Here is a 20,700-nt window from a genome sequence, read left to right on the forward strand (position 1 = left end):
TTTTCCATAATGACAGAATTTAATGATCCTGAAATGCTTAATATTTTAAGTTAAATCTTTGAGTGCATGACCATTTTCTTCTATGACGAATATATGTATTACATATTGCTTTTACTCAGTTAAAATTTTCAGGTATTATATTGATTAAAGTTCTTTCTTAAGTATATTGATTTCAGTAATATTTTTGTATAGATTTTCTTATAGCTTCACTGAATACTTAATTCCCTGTTGTGTTTGCAGTATAGTTAAATACAAATTAATGATATTAAATAAAATACTTTATCTTTTCAGCACAGATGAAGCTGCCACTGAGAATATTTTAAAAGCTGAACTGACTATGGCTGCTCTTTGTGGAAGACTGGGCCTTGTAACCTCAAGAGACGCCTTTATAACTGCAATATGCAAAGGTTCCCTGCCTCCGCATTATGCTCTTACTGTACTGAATACCACCACAGCAGCTACACTGTCCAACAAATGTAAGACTTTAACTTATTCACAGTTTTATTCAACTAGTGGAGTGATAAGGTACGGAGAAAAGATTATACAAATTCTGAGTTCAAGCCTCTGCTGGTTCACTTATTGACTCTGTGACCTCTGTGAGAAGTTAATGACCCAGAGCTTCAATTATTTACATGTCTTTAAAACAATGGGGGTACAGGGAGAATAATTATTTTATTTTATTTTATTTTATTTTATTTTATTTTATTTTATTTTATTTTATTTTATTTATTTATTTTTAATATATATTTTTAAAGATTTTATTTATTTATTCATGAGAGACACACAGAGAGAAAAGCAGAGACACAGGCAGAAGGAGAAGCAGGCTCCACGCAAGGAGCCCAATGCGGGACTCGAACCGGGAATCCGGGATCACGCCCTGACCCAAAGGCAGGCGCTCAAGCACTGAGCCACTCAGGTGTCCCAAGAATAATAACTTTAAACAATAATTCTGAGGATAGAAGAAAATAAATCTGGAAGTCTTTTTTAAACTATATCATACTGTTGAAATGGTGGTTTTATTTTTTTTTTTTATGGAACTAGTAGAACAATAATGCAGGCAACCACTTAGATTAACATTCAGTTTTTTTTCTTGTTGAATACTTTAGAAACACTCAAGCTTGTCACATGTAATGTGTTTCAAAATGATATTTAGTTTTCAAACCAAAAACATGAGAATTGGCCTCTAACTTTAACTAGAAAAGTTCCCTGGGAATACATGTTAATAAAATAATGTGTTCTGATTCTATTTTGCTTGTGAAGAAGTCTCTCAAAGTCTTTAATTTAAAAAAGTTTTGTAGGAAATTACTTTAGTGAGATGCCTGGTTGACTCCGTGAGTTATGGTCTACCTTCAGTTCAGGTCATGATCCCGGAGTCCTGGGATCGAGCCCTGCATTGGGCTACCTGCTCATTAGGGAGCCTGTTTCTCCCTCTCCCTCTGCCTGCTGCTTCCCCTGCTTGTGTTCTCTCTCTGTGTCAGATAAACAAAATTAAAAAAAAAAGTAGTTAAAGAGAATTACTTCAAATTTGTTTGTCTTGGCTTTTATACCTCCTGAGTTTTAAAAATGTTTGCATATAATTGGTAACTAAATAAGTGTCATAATTGAACTTAGCTTAATCAAATTATTGTTTTTAAAAATAATATTACTGGGGTGCCTGAGTGGCTCAGACAGTTAATGTCTTACCTTCAGCTCAGGTCCTAATATCTGGGGCCTGGAATCAAGCCCGGCATCAGTTTCCTGCTCAGCGGGGAGTCTACTTCTCTATCCCTCTCCCTCTGCCTCTCCTTCCTTCTCATGCATTCTCTCTCTCTCTTTCTCAAATGAATAAAAAACAAAACAAATAAAATATGACATTAGTTTAAATGCAGTGTGAGGAGTATATATCTTAATTATTTAAGCTTTCCTTTGTTTTCTAGCATATTCCATCCAGGGTCAAAGTGTTATGATGATAAGTCCATCAAGTGAATCTCACCAGCAAGTTGTGGCAGTGGGTCAGCCTCTGGCAGTTCAGCCTCAAGGGACAGTAATGGTAAAGCATTTTTCTTAACTTGGTTGCCAACTAATTATCCAGCACATTTTTTGCACTTTTCTTTTTGTGTTTGCCAAATTTTATCATTATCATTATTTACTTTCGTTTTCCTGGATGATTGATACCTTTAGAAGACATTAGCGATTGACATTATCATGAGCAATTATGATAACACAACTTTTTTTCCCCCTAAAGAGTAATATATTTCAATCATCTTTTTAATAGTAACTATCACAGAAGATTATCTCCAGCCAAGCAAGGATCATGGCTATAATATATATCTTACAGATATATTCTGAAAAAATATAACTAGAATAAAAATAGTTTACGTGGTTTCCATTTGATATAGAATAACTTTGATTTCTACAAAATGTTAATTCGAAGGAATCAGAATAAAAGGAAAGTATAAACTGTGATCTAGGGGATCCCTGGGTGGCGCAGCGGTTTGGCGCCTACCTTTGGCCCAGGGCGCGATCCTGGAGACCCGGGATCGAATCCTACATCGGGCTCCCAGTGCATGGAGCCTGCTTCTCCCTCTGCCTATGTCTCTGCCTCTCTCTCTCTCTCTGTGACTATCATAAATAAATAAAAATTAAAAAAAAATTTTTTTTAAACTGTGAGCTGCTATTTCTTCTTATGGTACTCTTAAAACATATTATTTTCCAGTATATTACCAGTAGTAAGGACCAAATGAAAAGAAATATATTCTCCATGTTGATGATAATAATGATGATGATGGTGGCAGCTAATATTTATTGAGTTTTGTCTTACCTGATTTATTGCCCTTAGCTCTTTACATCCTAAAGTAATGAAATGATAGGTAGAGAGGTTAATTTGTTATGATAGTTCTATGACATGAACTCAGCCAATGTGACTCCAGGCCAGTGTCAAACTGTCCTTTATACAGTTAAGAGTTATATTCTTACTATATGTTCACAGGTTAATTTTCAAAATCATAATGTAAACTAATATGACATGATGCCTGTTTATATATATACTTCTTTAAGGGCCTTTGTCTTAAAGTAGAATCTGTAAGCTTTTATTTGTCAAAACTCCTTACTTAACCTTCCCCATCTGGAATCTCTTAAATGAGACATTCTAATATATATATGATAGCACAACTTTTAAGCAAATTAATTTGTTCTATACCAAACTATCCAAACCCATTTTTAAAATATTTTTGTTTTTTTATTTAAAAAAATATTCGAATATGATAATGCTGCTTTACAAGAATGCAAAAACAGTTCTTACAAATATATCTTTTTTAAAATATACATAGCTCACTTCCAAAAATATCCAGTGTATGAGGACTTTACTTAACTTGGCACACTGCCATGGAGCTGTTCTTGGAACATCATGGCAACTTGTCTTGGCAACTCTACAGGTATGTTGTAGGCTCTGGGTCAGAGGTCAGTATTGTTTTTATAGCTAAGTGCTAATAGAGTAAGCAGTGCCTATTGGTGCGTTGGGCAGGCCTTAAAGAATAGACAGAAAGTTTGAAGAGGGAAAAGTTAGAAAGGAAAAAAGACATGGCTTGTATTATACAAAATGATGGAATGCTTCTCTTAATGGCCTAAGTTCTATATCCTGTGCTTGGTATAAGAAGTATTTTATATGAATAGTAATTGCTAATTTAAATTTAGTTATTGGAAACCTTCTGATTTTAATTTTAGTTATTAGAAGTTACTACTGATTTTTAGTTTTAGATATTAGAATTTTTATAATTTTAAAAATTTCTTTGTTTTTTTCCTTTAATTTAACAGCATCTTGTGTGGATTCTGGGATTAAAGCCTAGTAGTGGTGGTGCTTTGAAACCTGGGAGAGCTGTAGAAGGACCCAGTACAGTAAGCTCTAGTTAGTCTTACTCAATTTGTGCTTCCTGAAATGTTCATACATTACATTTAATTGTATTCTTCTCTTAGGTTCTAACAACAGCAGTGATGACAGATTTACCAGTGATTTCCAATATACTTTCAAGATTGTTTGAAAGCTCACAGTAAGAATCATTTTTTAAAATTGATAGATATATTATTAGTGTGTATTTTAGATCAGAATGTTTTATTTCTTCATTTTCATTATAGGTATCTTGATGACGTATCATTGCATCATTTAATAAATGCACTTTGCTCCTTATCCCTAGAAGCAATGGATATGGCCTATGGAAATAATAAGGTGTGATATTCTGTTTTTCTGTTTTATATATGGTACATTATTGAGTTAAATAAGGTGATCTTATGATCTTAGTATTTTGGTAGTGGGACTAATACTTAACTTGCAGGCTACCTCAACTCTGTTGAGCTTTTACCATTTATGGTTATTTGTTGAAGGGGGAGGAAAGAGGACATAATGTGGTTTGTGATATGCTTTATATGTATTATAATTTTAAACTATGTCCATTTCTCTTGGATACTGAAATTTTAAGAAACATTTTAATAAAGAATAAAGGCAATACCACGTTTATAAATGAGTTCCATAAGATGTCACAATAATATTTGTAATTACAATTTATGATTGGGGCAATACAAGATTTAAATCAAGCAATATATATATGTCTCAGTTTTTCTTGCCTTCGTTGGGATGGAAAATAAGGAGCTAATCATTTCTTTCTAAAGGTAATGATTCTCCCTACCTTGAAAATTAAATTTTTGCTTTGTTCATTGACTGAATGAATAGAAGAGTAATTTTGAATATTGACATTCAAGAACATCTCTTTCTGTACTCAAAATATCATTTTGTATTATACTTGGAAAGCACAGGAATATATGGATTGATTTATACTTTAGAAATTATTTAAAATAAAATGCTTTCTCTGTTTAAAATAAGTATAGTGTAACCATTTACAAGTAAGTGAAGAAGATACCCAGAACATGATTAAAAAGCAGAGAATTTCTAACTTGTTCAGCATATACTTGTAAGTCCAAAATTATATTGCTCACCTAGTCCTAAATTATAATTCTTTGTACTCTGGTTTGTTATCTGTAAGACTGATTTAAAGAGTAACTGATAAGGTCAGTTTTGTATATTATAGCACATAGCTAGAGAATTACATAAACATTCAGGTGTTTGAAAATACATACTATAGTTTACTCCAAATTAAGGTGAGAGTAATGCAAAATATAGGCAAGAGTAATACAAAATATAGTGAAGTAATCAATTTCTTGATATCTTTAATAATCCTACATCTTTAAGATGGACTCTTAACACACAAATATATTTTTAATAGAGTACCTTAATAGAATCTGAGCAAGTTTCTGTGGTAATATCTTGAGAATTTATGTATTATTAATTCAGTAACCACAGTATGTTTACTATGTACATGATACTCTGCTAGGAAATATAAAGAAAATAGACGATTTTTACTTGCTAACAGCATGTAAACTACTTGGCTCATGGTTAAGTAGTAGTTAAAGTAGTATGAGTTTAGATAAAATCATAGTTACTAAGTGATATGAAATTTATTTTCTGAATCCTTTATGTCCTGCTATGGAAGATACTTTTAGTGCATATTTCTACGAGAAGAATTAAGATTAATCAAGATAAATTAGTTTGTGATTGGACTTGGATATTGAAGGAATGGTATGAGTTAGAAAAGGGCAGGTTTGTGGAAATCAAAAGAGAAAAATGTTACAAGAAGTCAAGAACAATGAAAATTGAGAAGAAATAGGAAATTTGATTATTACTAGTTTATAGTTAACCTGAAAGAATTCAATTTCAAGAGAGTGGTAGGAGCAGATGTGATATTTCAAGGCTTAGAGGGAACAAATGTTGAGAGAATATGAATGCATTGGATAAAGAATTATGTTCCTGAGAATAGATTTTCATTGCTCTATTAAAGAGTTTAATTTTGTAAAGTGAAGTTGTAAACGTGGAAGGGAAATAAAAGTTTATAAAGATATTTAAGTATAAAACGTTTTTAGGGCAGCCCGGGTGGCTCAGCGGTTTAGCACCGCCTTTGGCCCAGGGCATGATCCTAAAGACCTGGGATCGAGTCCTATGTTGGGCTCCCTGCATGGAGCCTGCTTCTCCTTCTGCCTGTGTCTCTACCCCCCTTTCTCTCTGTTTCTTATGAATAAATAAAATCTTAAAAAAAAAAAAGTTTTTAAATGGAAGCATAAAACAGTTTATTATTCAGTTGTGCCTTCTCTATGTAGAAATTATAACAAAATATGCAGGTGTTAAAATAAGTAGAAACTTGTGTAATTTTCTTCATTGTTAAAAAATACTTATTAGTGTCAGCTCTTCTGAGTGAGTTAAATAGTCTAAGGATTAAAGATATAAATATCAATGTTCTTTATTGTGGCTTTACAGTGACCAGGCATCTCATTATTTGGTCCTCTTTTCAGGAATTTGTGCTAATGTGTTGAGGAAGTGCCTTATGGTAAAGTTTGCAAATTCTTCCCTACTAGAAGGTGGGAGTTGATGATGCTTGTGGAGACATTACCAAGCTCAGTATACAATGGCAAAAATAAAAAAGCAGTTGTTCATAGTTTACTATATGGCAGGCACTTACATTTTTTTTATTTAATCATTTAAAACTATTTGGTGAGGTTTGGTGGTAATATCCTCTTTTTTTATGGATGAAAAATAAAAATAACCAATCTGCCTGGGATCACCTATTTAGTAAATGTTAGAGCTTGGATTTGAACCTGCATGTGCCTCATTCTAGAGCTTTACTCTTAACCATGTCACTAATGGCTCTAACTTTTGTGTGCATCAATGTCTGCTGTAGCACTTTTAAAAGATAAAATGCCAAAACTTCATTCTAGGCTTCCTGAATAAGATTCTTCGATTATGAAGCATGGACATCTGTACATTTTTTTTAAAATGCCACATGATTCCTGTGTACATCCTGGTTACAATAAGCAGAAGGAGGAGGAGGAAGCAATACGAGGCAGCATTTATGGGGACTTAGTATGTGCCAGATGCTTTTAATGTGGTTGTTTCTGTGTATTATATCTTCATTTTATAGATTAAAAAAACAATGGAAACACAGTAATTTAATCAAGGTTACATACCTATTAAGTGATAGGGTTGAAATAAAACTTCACAGGTATCAGTTTTAACCAGTTATGCTGTTTCTACAATGATACACGATTCTACCACACAGATTTTTAAGGTGCCTACAACGTTAGCACATGCAGGAAGAATCATCCTGACCATATTTGTCTCAAAACAATACTAGTTCCCTTTCTAGTTGGTGAAATGCCAGCAACTGAGGAGAGGGGTTTGTCTTCTATATCTGCTACTTTTGTGTTAGTGTCTAAACTGATAACTCTGATATCTGCCATATTCCTGACTTCACCCTGACTTTCCCCTGGTCTCTGCTGTCTTCTTTTTGCTTTTTCCCTGCTTCCTGATATTCACACATAAAACCTGGACATTTGAAGAATACTCTGATAAGAATATATATTAGTCTACCTGGACTGCTTTAACAAATTATCACAGACGTGGTGGTTTAAACTACAGAAATGTATTTTCTACAATTCCGGAGACTGCAAGTCTAAGACCTAGATGCTGGCATAAGGTTCTAGTGAGGGCTTTTCCTGGCTTGAAAGATAGATGCCTTCTCACTATGTCCTCATATGTGGTAGAGGAGAAGTGCTCAGGAGCATGCTAGCAAGTGCTCTGGTGTCTCTTCTTTTAAGACATTAATCCTGCCTTACCAGTTTCACCCTTATGACCTCTTTTAACCATAATTACCCCATAAAGATTTTATCTCCAGTTACCATCAACTTGGTGGTTAGGATTTCAACATAGGAGTTTTAGGGGGACAGTTTAGTCTGTGGTGGAATGCATCTTTCCTTCTGGTCAGAAGACAGGCCATTCTGTGTATCTGGAATAAGCATTGAATTTTTCATTTCTTTGTCATGAAGGTATTCTCTTCCTAACCAAATTTTCCACTTAGGAGCTATTCTGGATGCTTGAGGGTGGGCAGAAGGCTTGTCTCAGGATAACTGAGGTTCTAATTATCGCTAACTCTATACTAATTATGTATTATAATCATGTTTTTCAGAGTATTGTCAGTTTTATGTACAATTGAAGTACTAAAAATTCAAATACAATATCAAAATACAATATGTTTTTTCTTTAGGAACCATCTCTTTTTGCTGTTGCCAAATTGTTAGAAACGGGTCTAGTTAACATGCATCGAATAGAAATTCTTTGGAGACCTCTAACTGGCCATCTACTTGAGGTAACTGCTTTTTCTTAGATATTGTACTTTTGTTAAGAATAAAGAGACACACATTGAATTAATGATTCTGGATAACCATATGAAAAATCAGTAGTAACTTTTTTTCCTTGTACTTATATCTATATAACTTATCAAGGACTAAAGTTTTATAATAACTGCTTTGGGGATCCTTGGGTGGCTCAGTGGTTTAGCACCTGCCTTCAGCCCAGGGCGTGATCCTGGAGACCTGGGATTGAGTCCCACATCAGGCTCCCTGCATGGAGCCTGCTTTTCCCTCTGCCTGTGTCTCTGCCTCTCTCTCTCTCTTTCTCTCTCTCTCTCTCTCTCTCTGTCTCTCATGAATAAATAAATAAATGAAATCTTAAAAAAAAATGCTTTGGTGAGGAAATAGGTTGGTTTTTTTGGCTGAAAAAAAATGGGTGATATATCAGTGAAATCTCTGAAGACTCCTTCAGCTGTTAGCTTGGGACTTCTTTCTTTTGTTATACAGTTTCTTGATCCACTTCAGTTTTAACTAGTTCTGAAACTTAAAGGCAGTTGGGGCTGAGAGTTAGTAGTAAACACTGCTGCTTTTTTTTCTTTTCTATTTTTTAAAGATTGTATTTATTTATTCATGAGAGACAGAGGGGGTGGGGCAGAGACACAGGCAGAGGAAGAAGCAGGGTCGCTGCAAGGATCCCACTATGGGACTCAGTCCGGATCCTGGATCACACCCCAAGCCAAAGGCAGACGCCCAACCACTGAGCCACCCAGGGGTTCTGTAAACACTTCTTTACAACCTTTTCTGTGATTCTGAGATAGCTCTTCTGCAGAGGGAAAAGCCTGTTTGGTAGCACTAATTGTAGATAGTACCAGGGAATTTCATCTGAATTTGTATACTCTTGTGTCCAAGTTGGAATGATTGGTAATAATTAGCTACATCTCAGTAAGAGCTGCTTCTATCAGTATACATGTTTATGTTGCTTTAGGCTTAGGTTACCAGGATCATTTTGTATTACTTTAGTAAGCTGGGAAAGGTATTCTTAATAATAAAAAAAAATTAAAAAATGTGCTTGTCCTTTTATTTTTTTCCATTTTATTGAAATTGCTTTTATGAATTATTAAAGGATATATGCAGATTTCTTTATCATGAACTTTCTCATCAAATGGCACAAAAAAGTTAAGATTTTAGCACAGAATTTGATTGTGAGGGTGTGCCTAATTAGGAACCTTAGTGTTAGCTTGCTTCTTTTGTTTACTCTGATGACATAATTTACTTTTATGAAGTCCTTTTTTTTCTATGACTTGCTTAGTTTCATCTTTTATCTTCTCTCTGTTGCTTCCTATGCCTCTTATACAGAAGGTAAGCTTACTTACATTCTAGATATAATTTTTCATTCAGCCATTATTGATGAACAGTTGATATAATTTTTTAAATGGAAAAAACCCCGAAAATAATGTTTTAATTTTTTTCTCAAATTGATGTGTGAGCTTAAGTATACAAATTGAACATTTAATTTTTATTCAATGTTTTGTCTCCAGGTCTGTCAGCATCCAAACTCTCGAATGAGAGAATGGGGAGCAGAAGCTTTAACTTCACTTATTAAAGCAGGATTAACGTTTAACCATGATCCTCCACTTTCACAAAACCAGGTAAAAAGTTTTTTTTTTTTTTTAATTTTTATTTATTTATGATAGTCACACAGAGAGAGAGAGAGAGAAAGAGAGAGACAGAGACACAGGCAGAGGAAGAGGCAGGCTCCATGCACCGGGAGCCCGATGTGGGATTCGATCCCGGGTCTCCAGGATCGTGCCCTGGGCCAAAGGCAGGCGCCAAACTGCTGTGCCACCCAGGGATCCCCTTAAATTCTTAATATAAAATCATCCTCTCCTATATGTATGTAATATTTTCTTAATTTATCAAATGGATGATATTCTGAGAATGGGTTTTGTTGCTTAATATTTATTTTATATGTAGGCCATGGATATCTTACAGAAGGTTGACATGTCTGGATTTTTAGGATTATCTATCTTTATTAAAAATTATGGCAACTTTCTTGTGAATAACATGGAATTAAAGCTACTAAATTACCTAGAACTGGTCTCCCCGTGTGGAAATTTCCCTGTTCAAGCATTGCTAAAGGTTTAATTTGAGGCCCTACTTTATTAGCCTCCCTACTTTGGTCCTTAACTGTTTCTAATTTTTTCTCTAAGTATCCTTACTTGGAGAGAAAACAAGTGGTCAAAGAGACAAGTACAGTAAAATAGATCTTTATTTTTAAAACTTTTAAAAGTTATTTTATACTTCTAGAGTTTGAGTCCTTTGTCCTGACTCCTGTAGTCATTCACATATATCTTATACAATTTCTTAAAAATCCACCAAAGTTCTATTGTTTGAAGTTGAGTAAGAATGAGGCAATTAATAGGCATTTCTATTGCCTTCATTATTTACTGATTGTAATTGTATTTTACAAATTTACTCAATAAATTATTGAGTACATACAGTGTACCAACCAATGTTTTAGCTGTTGGCATAGAAGATAAATAAGACAAAAAAAGATCTGTGTTCTTATAGAACTTACATTTTAGTGATTTCATACTTTTTTCCTATTACAGTTTAAGTTTTTTGAAAAGAAAACCCTGATCTCTATCCTTAATATTCAGCTTAATACCTGACACATAGAGTTTAAATGTTTTTTCAGACCGTGAACCAAATAAATGAGTCCTTGAAGAGAAAAAAAGTTAAAAATGAAGCAAATGTTTTCATGTACTAAAAGGGCCCGAACAGAGTGCCTTTTTTTTTTTTTTAAAGATTTTATTTATTTATTCATGATAGTCACAGAGAGAGAGAGAGAGAGAGAGGCAGAGACACAGGCAGAGGGAGAAGCAGGCTCCATGCAGGGAGCCCGACGTGGGATTCGATCCCGAGTCTCCAGGATCGTGCCCCGGGCCAAAGACAGGCACTAAACCGCTGCGCCACCCAGGGATCCCTCCTTTTTTTTTTTCTTAAACTACAATGGGTCCAGTAGTTTTATGCCATCTTTGTTAATGTCTACCATACTTAATTCTTAGGAATATTAAGAATTTTAAATTTAAATACATTTGATATGCTGTTATTAACAGAGTAAATGAAAGGTAATTTTAGAAATTGGGGATTGTTGGGCAGCCTGGGTGGCTCAGCGGTTTAAGTGCTGCCTCCAGCCCAGGGTGTGATCCTGGAGACCCAGGATCCAGTCCCACGTTGGGCTCCTTGCATGGAGCCTGCTTCTCCCTCTGCCTGTGTCTCTGCCCCTTTCTTTCTCTCTCTGTGTCTCTCATGAATAAATAAATAAAATCTTAAAAAAAAAAAAAGTTTAAAAAAAGAAATTGGGGATTGTTTTCCTCTCTCCAAATATAGCTAGATATAAGTAGAAATATTTTCTTTAGTGAGATTCATTTGTATATGGGTCTTTAATTAGTGTTTTTTTTAAAAAGTTCTTAATTCATTAACTACTTTTTGTTTGGGGTCTTTAGTGTCTCTTAATGCAGAGTCACTCTCCATTTAATCTGAAGTCTAACATTGTCTAAGGACATAAGTCATAGTCCTTATGACTCATAGTCTAAGATTGTTTTTTATTTTCTCTTATTTAAGAAAAAGACATGACAAAAGAAACTTCTAGTGATTATGGTTAGAGAATCATATTCAGTGTTTGTTTTAGTAGAAAAAGATTCTAATTACTATTATAGTCTTTGAGCCACTCTTCCTAATTAGTTTCTTCTCCTGTTTTCAGAGGCTGCAGTTGCTTTTATTGAACCCGTTAAAGGAGATGTCCAGTATTAACCATCCAGATATCCGACTCAAGCAATTAGAATGTGTGTTGCAGATTCTTCAGAGTCAGGGAGACAGTCTTGGGCCCGGATGGCCATTAGTGCTTGGAGTCATGGGAGCAATCAGAAATGATCAAGGGTAAGTGTTTGAAACTAACATCCAAAAACTAATAGTGATTAAGAGGAAATTCATCCTAAAATTTTGCAGAAGTGGTAGTTTTTTATGTGCCTTTCCTAAGATCTAAAATCATTTTTCTTAATCCTACCTCCAGTGACTATAGTGAATTAATCAGGGCTCACCTTTGTTTTGGAAGGTTGGAAAAATTGATGTTTACTTGACATTTGACATTTATACAAGAATACAAGTTTCATAAGATAAATGCACCACGCTAATACATTTTATAACACATCCAAAGATTGGGTTTTGTATTATTAAATATTGGTAAAGACATGAATTAATACTTAGGACTTGACTTCTCTGCATATTTTGGGAAATCTAAGAAATTGCTTTTAAGGGACTTCAAAAAATTTATTGCTCATTTATTCTGTGCCTAATATAGTCTAATTACTATGCTTGCTAGTTACTGTGATTACAAAGATAAATAGTTCTTGCTCTAAAAGTAGAATCTTAGGGAAAAGGAACAAGCTCTGTAAGTAGAATCCTAATGAGAATAGTCTGTTATGGCTCAGAAGAATAGAATTCCAGTGGAAGGGAGGCCTGTATTCCTGGAGGGGGGCAGAGCCAAAATTATGAAGGACCTTATATGCTTTTATAAACTATTTGGATTTATCTTCAGTACATTTGAGAGACATTTTAGGAGTTGTAAGCAGAGTAACAGTGTGATCTGATATCATTTTGACAGCACCATGGAGGGGTGGATGGGAAATGAGAGAACCTGCAGTGTTCTCTAGAAATAGAAGAGTGATGGACTTGAGCTACTTAGCAGATTGATTATAGGGGTGAAGGATGATATAAGAAATAGAATAAGGAATGCCTTCCAGATTTCTAACTTAGGCAGTTTAATGAATAGTGGTATTATTAACTAAGTAGTAAATACTGAAGAAAGCAAAATGGACTTACATAGTTTAAGGTAGAGCATTGCAGTGGAGAGGTCTATCAAATGTTTGCATATATTTGTCTCATTCTCTAGCAGAACTCATACTATCTTGTGTGATGACTAGTCGAGTTTTCTATGATTGAGATGCTTGGGACTATTATGAAAAATTAATTTTTCTTATTTATTTGTAATAATAAATTTTCTAAAAAACTACAAAATACTGAGATGATGAAAGTGGAAAGAGATCAGTCACAGCTTAAATCAAGCTAAGTTTCTTCTCCCAGTCTACAGTGTAGTTATAAACTAGGGCATCATGGTAGGATGAAATTAATTAGTACACATAAAACACTTAGGAAGTGCATGACATAGCAAACCCTCAATAAGTGTTAGTTATTGGGGCACCTGAGTGGCTTGATTGGTTGGGAATCTGACTCTTGATTTCCTCCTGAGTTTTTGTCTCAGGGTCGTGAGATTGAACCTCATACCAGCATGGAGTTTGCTTGTCCTTCTCCCTCCCCTCACTTGCATGCTCTCTCTTTCTCTCTCTCAACTAAATAAAATGTTTAAGAGAAAAATAAGCATTAGTTATTATAATTCTTTTTTTTTTTTTTTAAGATTTGTTTATTCATGATAGACATAGAGAAGCAGACACACAGGCAGAGTGAGAAGCAGGCTCCATGCCAGGAGCCTGACATGGGACTCGATCTCGGTACTCCAGGATTGCGCCCTGGGCCAAAGGCAGGTGCCAAACTGCTGAGCCACCCAGGGTTCCCCAATTCATTTTTATTATTATTTTTCACCACTAGAATTTCTCTCTCAAATCAATTCCTTCTTATTCTCTTTATTTGAAATTCAAAATGTACTCTTTTCTTTTATAGAATAGATGTAGAATTTTAAGTAAGATATAGATATAAAAGAATGAGGAACTCATTTTCATTCAGTGAGTAAATTGGGTGTATTTGCATGTGCTAGGCACCATGCTAGATATTGGGGATACAGTGGTGAAAGTAGCTGTAGCCAATTTCCTTTACTCATTAATGTCGAAGTTTTATTTGGCTAGTTGATTCAAAGTTCTTTATTTTTATTTGTTAATTTTGTTCAAGTATGTGTTTCTCCTTTTCATTTATGTAAATGTTGAAATACTATATCCTCTATATTAGGGGAGATTTTCTTGTTCAACTTTTAAAATAGAATTTAATTTGCTTCAAATTACTGTAAGATGTTATTTTTACTTATATTTCTTTTAAATGCATGAATATAATTTTTTTTCTTTTTTTTTTTTTCAGAGAATCCTTGATACGAACTGCGTTCCAGTGTCTTCAGTTGGTCGTGACAGATTTTCTACCAACAATGCCTTGTACATGCCTGCAGATTGTTGTAGATGTTGCAGGTAGCTTTGGACTTCATAACCAAGAACTTAATATTAGCTTAACTTCAATAGGTTTATTGGTAAGTATTATTGCTTTTCTCGTGATCATATAATTTAGAAATCACTGTTATGCTGCTGAGAGTGAATGCTAAGAGACTAGGCTTATGGCTTTAGAAGGGTTGTTTAAATGACTTTTAAGTACTAAACTTATATTTTGCATGGAGGATTAAGTGACATAAGTTAAGAATTAATTCATTAATAGCAGAATATTTGGGATAATTTTGATATATTGAGCTGAAATTTCACTCTAAAAGATTTGTCATGAGAGGATTGGTAAACAAGTAATAATATATAAGGGAAGTATTCAGTTGACTTTAGTGTAAAGATTAAGTGATTTTTTTAGTATTGTTTTAGTAACAACATTTTCATGTATTACTTATTTAGTGTAAATAAAGCTTCAGTAAAAGGCTTTACTATATACACAGGGCTTTGCTGTATACACAGTCCTGTAGTTTGTCAGCACTGCTTTATTAGCTATTGGAAGGCAAATGTTAATGGAAGAACTTTGACCTGTGGAAACAGTATTTTAATTCTGTGTGCCTCTTGTTGATTGTTTTATTATTGAACCTTGTTTTATTCATCTTGAAGGTAGAAGGAAATCTAAGATAGGATATTATTGATATTATGTAAGTAAACAAATAGAAAGCTGTTCCCAATATAAATGTATTTAAAGACAATTATTTAGACTCTTTTAAATGTTTATTATAAGCCAGGAGGTTTTTTTTTTTTTTTTTTTTTTTTTTAAGCCAGGAGGTTTTAAAGTCAAACTTAAATAGTCCTTACAAGCCAGATAAGTTACTATTAAAAATGTAATTATAGGAAGGAAAATAAGCACATGTATAGAATTGCTCCCAAAGAGTAGTTAATTCAGTATTGATTAAATTACTGCTAGGTGTCACCTTCTTTATATTTATGTTCATAAGATTCTCTACATTTTTATCATTGGTATAATTCTTATTAATTCATACACCACATATTGTGGTTGAGAATGAAGTCATAAGATATGTTTGGATATAGTAGTTATTATATGAAATTGCCTAATATCATTAAACAATATTAAGGCATTGTTAATAATTTTTTTGGTGTCATAATGGTATCATGGTTATTTTTTTAAAGGCTTTATCTAGTGGAAATTATAAAAATAGTCATGAAGTAAATATGAGAGAATATTAACAATTGTTTATGTGTATATCAATATACTGATACATTTTCCCTGTTTTTCTATGTGTCTTTGAAATGTTTCATAAAGAAACATTTAAAAATATTAATGTTAGCATGAGATTATTTCCTCAAATTTTCCTGAAATCAGGTGGAGACAGATGTTTTCAAATCTTTTCTATTAGAAAAGGAGTTTCTGAAGTGGCTTTTAAAAGTTTTATTCTGAAAGGTAAAGCAACCATGTGTTGCGCATTTACTTATGTGCTTAAAATCTGTGAGTGAAATGGCATTTTTCTACTTTGCTTTTTAGTGGAATATTTCAGATTATTTTTTCCAAAGAGGGGAAACTATTGAAAAAGAATTAGATAAAGAAGAAGCAGCACAGCAAAAGCAGGCAGAAGAGAAAGGAGTGGTTTTAAATCGGCCTTTCCATCCTGCTCCACCGTTTGATTGCTTGTGGTTGTGTCTTTATGCGAAATTGGGTGAACTCTGTGTGGACCCTCGTCCTGCAGTGAGGAAGAGTGCTGGACAAACTCTGTTTTCAACAATTGGTGCACATGGAACTTTATTACAGCATTCAACATGGCACACTGTTATTTGGAAGGTATTAACCATTAGCTTGAGTAACTAGCTTTTGAGACAAATTTTCAAATTTTTCAATCTTGTTCCTATTAATTTTTGAAAAAGAATTTCCATGCACTTGTGCTTTTGACAAACAAAATGTTCGTTTTGCCATACTTTAAAATTGTACCTCACACAGAGTAAATTACATATCGAATGCCTGTTCTCTTTCTATCTTCATCTCTTATCTGTGTTTCTATTTTTGCCTTTGCCTTTCCCTTTTTTCTTCCTGTTTTCCCAAGTGGTAAAACCATACATATAATTCAAATGTTACCAACGGAGAATTTTATAAATGAAAGAATATCAACAGTAGTGAAATTTACTTGCAGGATCACTGAACAGAAGTAACATCAAATTGGTAAATTCTATGTTTGTTCATTAACTGTTTCATTTTTTTTCCCTTTTTCTTAAAAGATATTTTATTTGTAAGTAATCTCTGTACCCAATGTAGGGCTCGAACTCACAATCCTGAGACCAAAAGTCATGGGCTCTACTGACTGAGCCAGCCAGGTGCCCCTTTTTTCTCCTTCATCCTTCTTTCAAAAACTTTCTTCAGTTGGACATCTGACTCTTGATTTCAGCTTAGTGACCACAGTTGTGAGATCGGGCTTGTGTTGGGCTCCATACTCAGCGTGGAGTTTGTTTGGAATTCTCTCTCTCCCTCTCCCTCTGCTCCTCCCCAGCATGTGTGTGCCCTTATGGGCACTCACTCTCTCTTTCTCTCTTTCTCAAAGTAAATAAATAAAATGTTAAAAAAAAAAAAAACACTTAAAAAATTTCTTACAAAACCAACAGCTTATTAGTGAGCATTCCCTCTTTGCTGAAAGCTCTCCTTTTTTGTTCTATCTATTCCATTTTATTTGTTTGTTTATTCATTTATTTATTTATTTAAATTTTATTTATTCATAAGAGACAGAGAGAGACACAGAGACACAGGCAGAGAGAGGAGAAACAGGCTCCATGCAGGGAGCCTGATGTGGGACTCGATCCTGGGATCCCGGGATCACTTCCTGAGCCAAAGGCAGATGCTCAACCCCTGAGCCACCCAGGTGTCCCCGTCTATTCCATTTTAATAAAAATCTATCATCTTTTCATTGCTTTTGTGAATTTCCAAGATCAGTAAGTTTGACAGTAGGCTGCATCATAAATCTTAATTGTATTTAACAATTTGTCTTCAATTTAACAGAAATATTCCAAAATGTCTTAAAAAATTAATAATGTATATCCACTTATAAAAATAATTAAAATCCCTTCTCCTTCCTGTATGTTCTCTTTCAGCTGCATCCACTGGCTCCTCCTTTTCAGATCACAAAATGCTTAAGCTTCCCTTACTATTTTAAAACCAAACTGGTATTTTCTCTGATTTAAGTGTTAATCTTGCTGCCTAATTCTTAGTGATTTTTTTTCCTTCCTCACTTCCCCTGCATTCTCTTGATCTTTTAAGATGATTTCCAGATTATTCTACATTAGAGTCTCTTAAACCGTAAAGTAACAGAATCACCTAGACGACTTGTTCAAGTACAGATTGCTGAGCCACCACCCCTCGCCTCCCAGAGTTTCTGATATTTTTTGAGCCCCCTGGCAGGGGTCTGAGAATTTGCGTAACTGAATTTCCTGTGTGATGCTAAAGCTGTTAATTCTGAGAACGTATTTTGAGAACCACAGAATTTGTTCATAGGCTACAGGTGGTCTTCTAATTGCCGAGATTTTCACCCTAAATTCAGTTCTTATCCTATTCATTTTTTTTTTGTAGTATTTAACGCTGTTAATTATTTTTTCCTTGAAATTCCTCTTCCCTTGGATTCTGTTTCACAGAATGTTTCTGCTTGTCTTTCCAATATAAATTTTTTTTTTCTTCAGTTCCTCCCTCTGAGTCTACTCTTTAGTGTAAACAAACATATCCGGGATCCCTGGGTGGCGCAGTGGTTTGGCGCCTGCCATTGGCCCAGGGCGCGATCCTGGAGACCCGCGATCGAATCCCACATCGGGCTCCCGGTGCATGGAGCCTGCTTCTCCCTCTGACTATGTCTCTGCCTCTCTCTCTCTCTCTGTGACTATCATAAATAAATAAAAATTAAAAAAAAATGTTTAAACAAACATATCCAAGTCCCAAACACTTCCTACTTGTTTTTTTCCTTTCATCTTCTTTTTTTTAACGTAGGCTCCATGCCCAGTGCAGGGCTTGAACTCCTGACCCTGTACAAGAGTCCCATGCTCTACCAACTGAGCCAGCCAGGCATCCCCTTGCTTGATTTTGTTCAAGCACCCTCATTTAGTCCTGAACTTTCAGTTGTAACTTCTTACAGATATCTTCCATAATTACATTTTTTGCCTAAACTTTTTTCCTTAGCTTCATTCCCTTCTTGTGTATTACCCCATAGATGCTCTATTGATACTTCGATCAACAAGTCTTAGAAAATATTCTATCCAATTTAAAAACTTTTCATAGTCCATGACTTTAATGACAAACTTAATATAATATCTTTAATATTAAATTTTTTCTCATATACAGAATCTGTCAGGTGTAATATTTTTGTGACAGTTTTTTTTTTTGTGTGACAGTTTCTAACTGCTGTGCTATTACTTAAGCTATGTTATTTTTATGTGCATTTTTATAAATATTCAGGTTCTCTTTCATCTACTGGATCGAGTTCGGGAGTCTTCTACCACTGCAGACAAAGAAAAGATTGAGTCTGGAGGTGGCAATATTCTCATTCATCATTCAAGGGACACAGCAGAGAAGCAGTGGGCAGAGACATGGGTTTTAACATTGGCCGGAGTAGCAAGAATCTTCAACACTAGAAGATATTTACTGCAACCTTTAGGTATATCCACTTTTCCCCCCGGTTATAGAAGTTATTCATGTTAAATGAAATTTGGAAACTACAGAAGATCTTTAAAAAAATTTATGTATAGTGCTCCTTCCCAAGAATATTCAGTCTTAACTTCCAGTCTTTGTTTTTGTGTGATATGTGCATGAGCATACACATTTTCATTCATTTCATTGAGAAAATATATAATGTATCTCTTTTGGGCTAGCCTCTAGAGGATACAATGGTGAGTAAAATACACAGCAGTCTTTTTGTCATAGGCCTGAGGGAATAGCTATAATTACATAAAAGCAACACTGCTGCAGTGATAAATGTTAAAAAGGAATGGTGCTTCGTAAGCTTTATAATACGTTTTTGACCAGGCCTCTGAGGTCCAGGTAAGCTTCCCTGAAAGATGAGTAGTATTTCATCAGGCAAAGGTAAGACAAAATGTGAAGAGTTTTACAGGCAGAGAATGTGTAAATGTCAATGGTACTAAGATTAAGAAACCCCAGTGGAGATTGTACCTTCAATTCTGATGGTAGTGATGGTGATGGTAGAGAAAAATGAACAGAACAGAAATACTGTTTTATTTAATTATGAGCATACCATACATATTATAGCATTTTTATAAGTTATTATTTTATGTTTGGCTTTTTTGTTCCTGTTTATGTTAAAGCATAAGCATATTTATTCTTTCCATCAGCATTTTTGTGTGATGTTCTTCAAGTTCATTTTTTCCTTTTTTTTTCAAAAATAATCTATAGTGTCTGATCTATTTTGTACTCCTAGATCTTAATATATAATATATATTAAAATTCTAATTTTTATTTTCACATAAAATTTACATAAAATGAAATGTAGCAGCTTTAAACTGTACATTTGCTAAGTTTTGACAAAATAAGCATCATTTTTAATACTTTCATGATAGTTATTTTATTTTATTTTTTAAAGATTTATTTATTTATTCATTCAGAGAGAGAGCGAAGAGAGAGGCAGAGACACAGGCAGAGGGAGAAGCAGGCTCCATTCAGGAAGCCCGATGTGGGACTCGTTCCCGGGTCTCCAGGATCATACCCCGGGCTGCAGGTGGCGCTAAACCGCTGCGCCACCGGGGCTGCCCTCATGATAGTTATTTTAAAGACCAAAACCTAATAGATAAAAATCTAGTTTTTGAAAATGAAGACATAGGCAGTTTGTGTAGCTTTTCTTTGACAGAAGTGTTCTGTTTAGTTTTGAGAGTTTTTAGATGTAATATATCAAAACTCTTTGAAGAGTTCACTAAAAAAAAAAAATCTGTGCTTTCAACTGTATGTAAATTATACCTCAATTTTTAATTAAAAAAAGAGTGAAGAGGAATAGGCATGTAACTGGCCAGGTGTTATTTTTTGTCCTCTATAAAGGCAGAGTAGTACTTATTGTTTCATACCAGGATTACTTCCCGCTTTGCTACTAACTGAATGCTTCCTCAGCCATATGGGCTTATCTCTTCTTTAAAAATTTAGTCTTTTATAGTCTTTGGGAAGTGACTTTAAACCTTAATTATTTATGTATTTCATAACCTACTTATGGCATCCTGCTTTGGAAAATATCAGTTCTTCTAATTTTGGTGTCAT

General features: G+C 34.3%; 1 protein-coding gene across 5 annotated transcripts in view; it reads left to right on the forward strand.

The window, feature by feature from the left end:
* Positions 1-20,700, forward strand: part of MON2 (MON2 homolog, regulator of endosome-to-Golgi trafficking) — a 106,354-nt gene that overhangs the window by 51,572 nt on the left and 34,082 nt on the right. For 3 of the 5 annotated variants that reach the window (XM_038549872.1, XM_038549874.1, XM_038549876.1), the window contains exons 14-26: positions 292-476; positions 1,917-2,029; positions 3,309-3,413; positions 3,793-3,873; positions 3,952-4,025; positions 4,111-4,201; positions 8,121-8,222; positions 9,562-9,564; positions 9,744-9,854; positions 11,972-12,147; positions 14,353-14,515; positions 15,964-16,257; positions 18,901-19,099. In XM_038549872.1, coding sequence (XP_038405800.1) covers positions 292-476; positions 1,917-2,029; positions 3,309-3,413; positions 3,793-3,873; positions 3,952-4,025; positions 4,111-4,201; positions 8,121-8,222; positions 9,562-9,564; positions 9,744-9,854; positions 11,972-12,147; positions 14,353-14,515; positions 15,964-16,257; positions 18,901-19,099 — 1,697 coding nt within the window. The remainder of the gene's footprint in view (positions 1-291; positions 477-1,916; positions 2,030-3,308; positions 3,414-3,792; positions 3,874-3,951; positions 4,026-4,110; positions 4,202-8,120; positions 8,223-9,561; positions 9,565-9,743; positions 9,855-11,971; positions 12,148-14,352; positions 14,516-15,963; positions 16,258-18,900; positions 19,100-20,700) is intronic. The other 2 variants (XM_038549873.1, XM_038549875.1) reach the window with 1 other exon arrangement.

This window comes from Canis lupus, chromosome 10, assembly GCF_011100685.1.
Source record: "Canis lupus familiaris isolate Mischka breed German Shepherd chromosome 10, alternate assembly UU_Cfam_GSD_1.0, whole genome shotgun sequence".
Taxonomy (NCBI): Eukaryota; Metazoa; Chordata; class Mammalia; order Carnivora; family Canidae; genus Canis; species Canis lupus.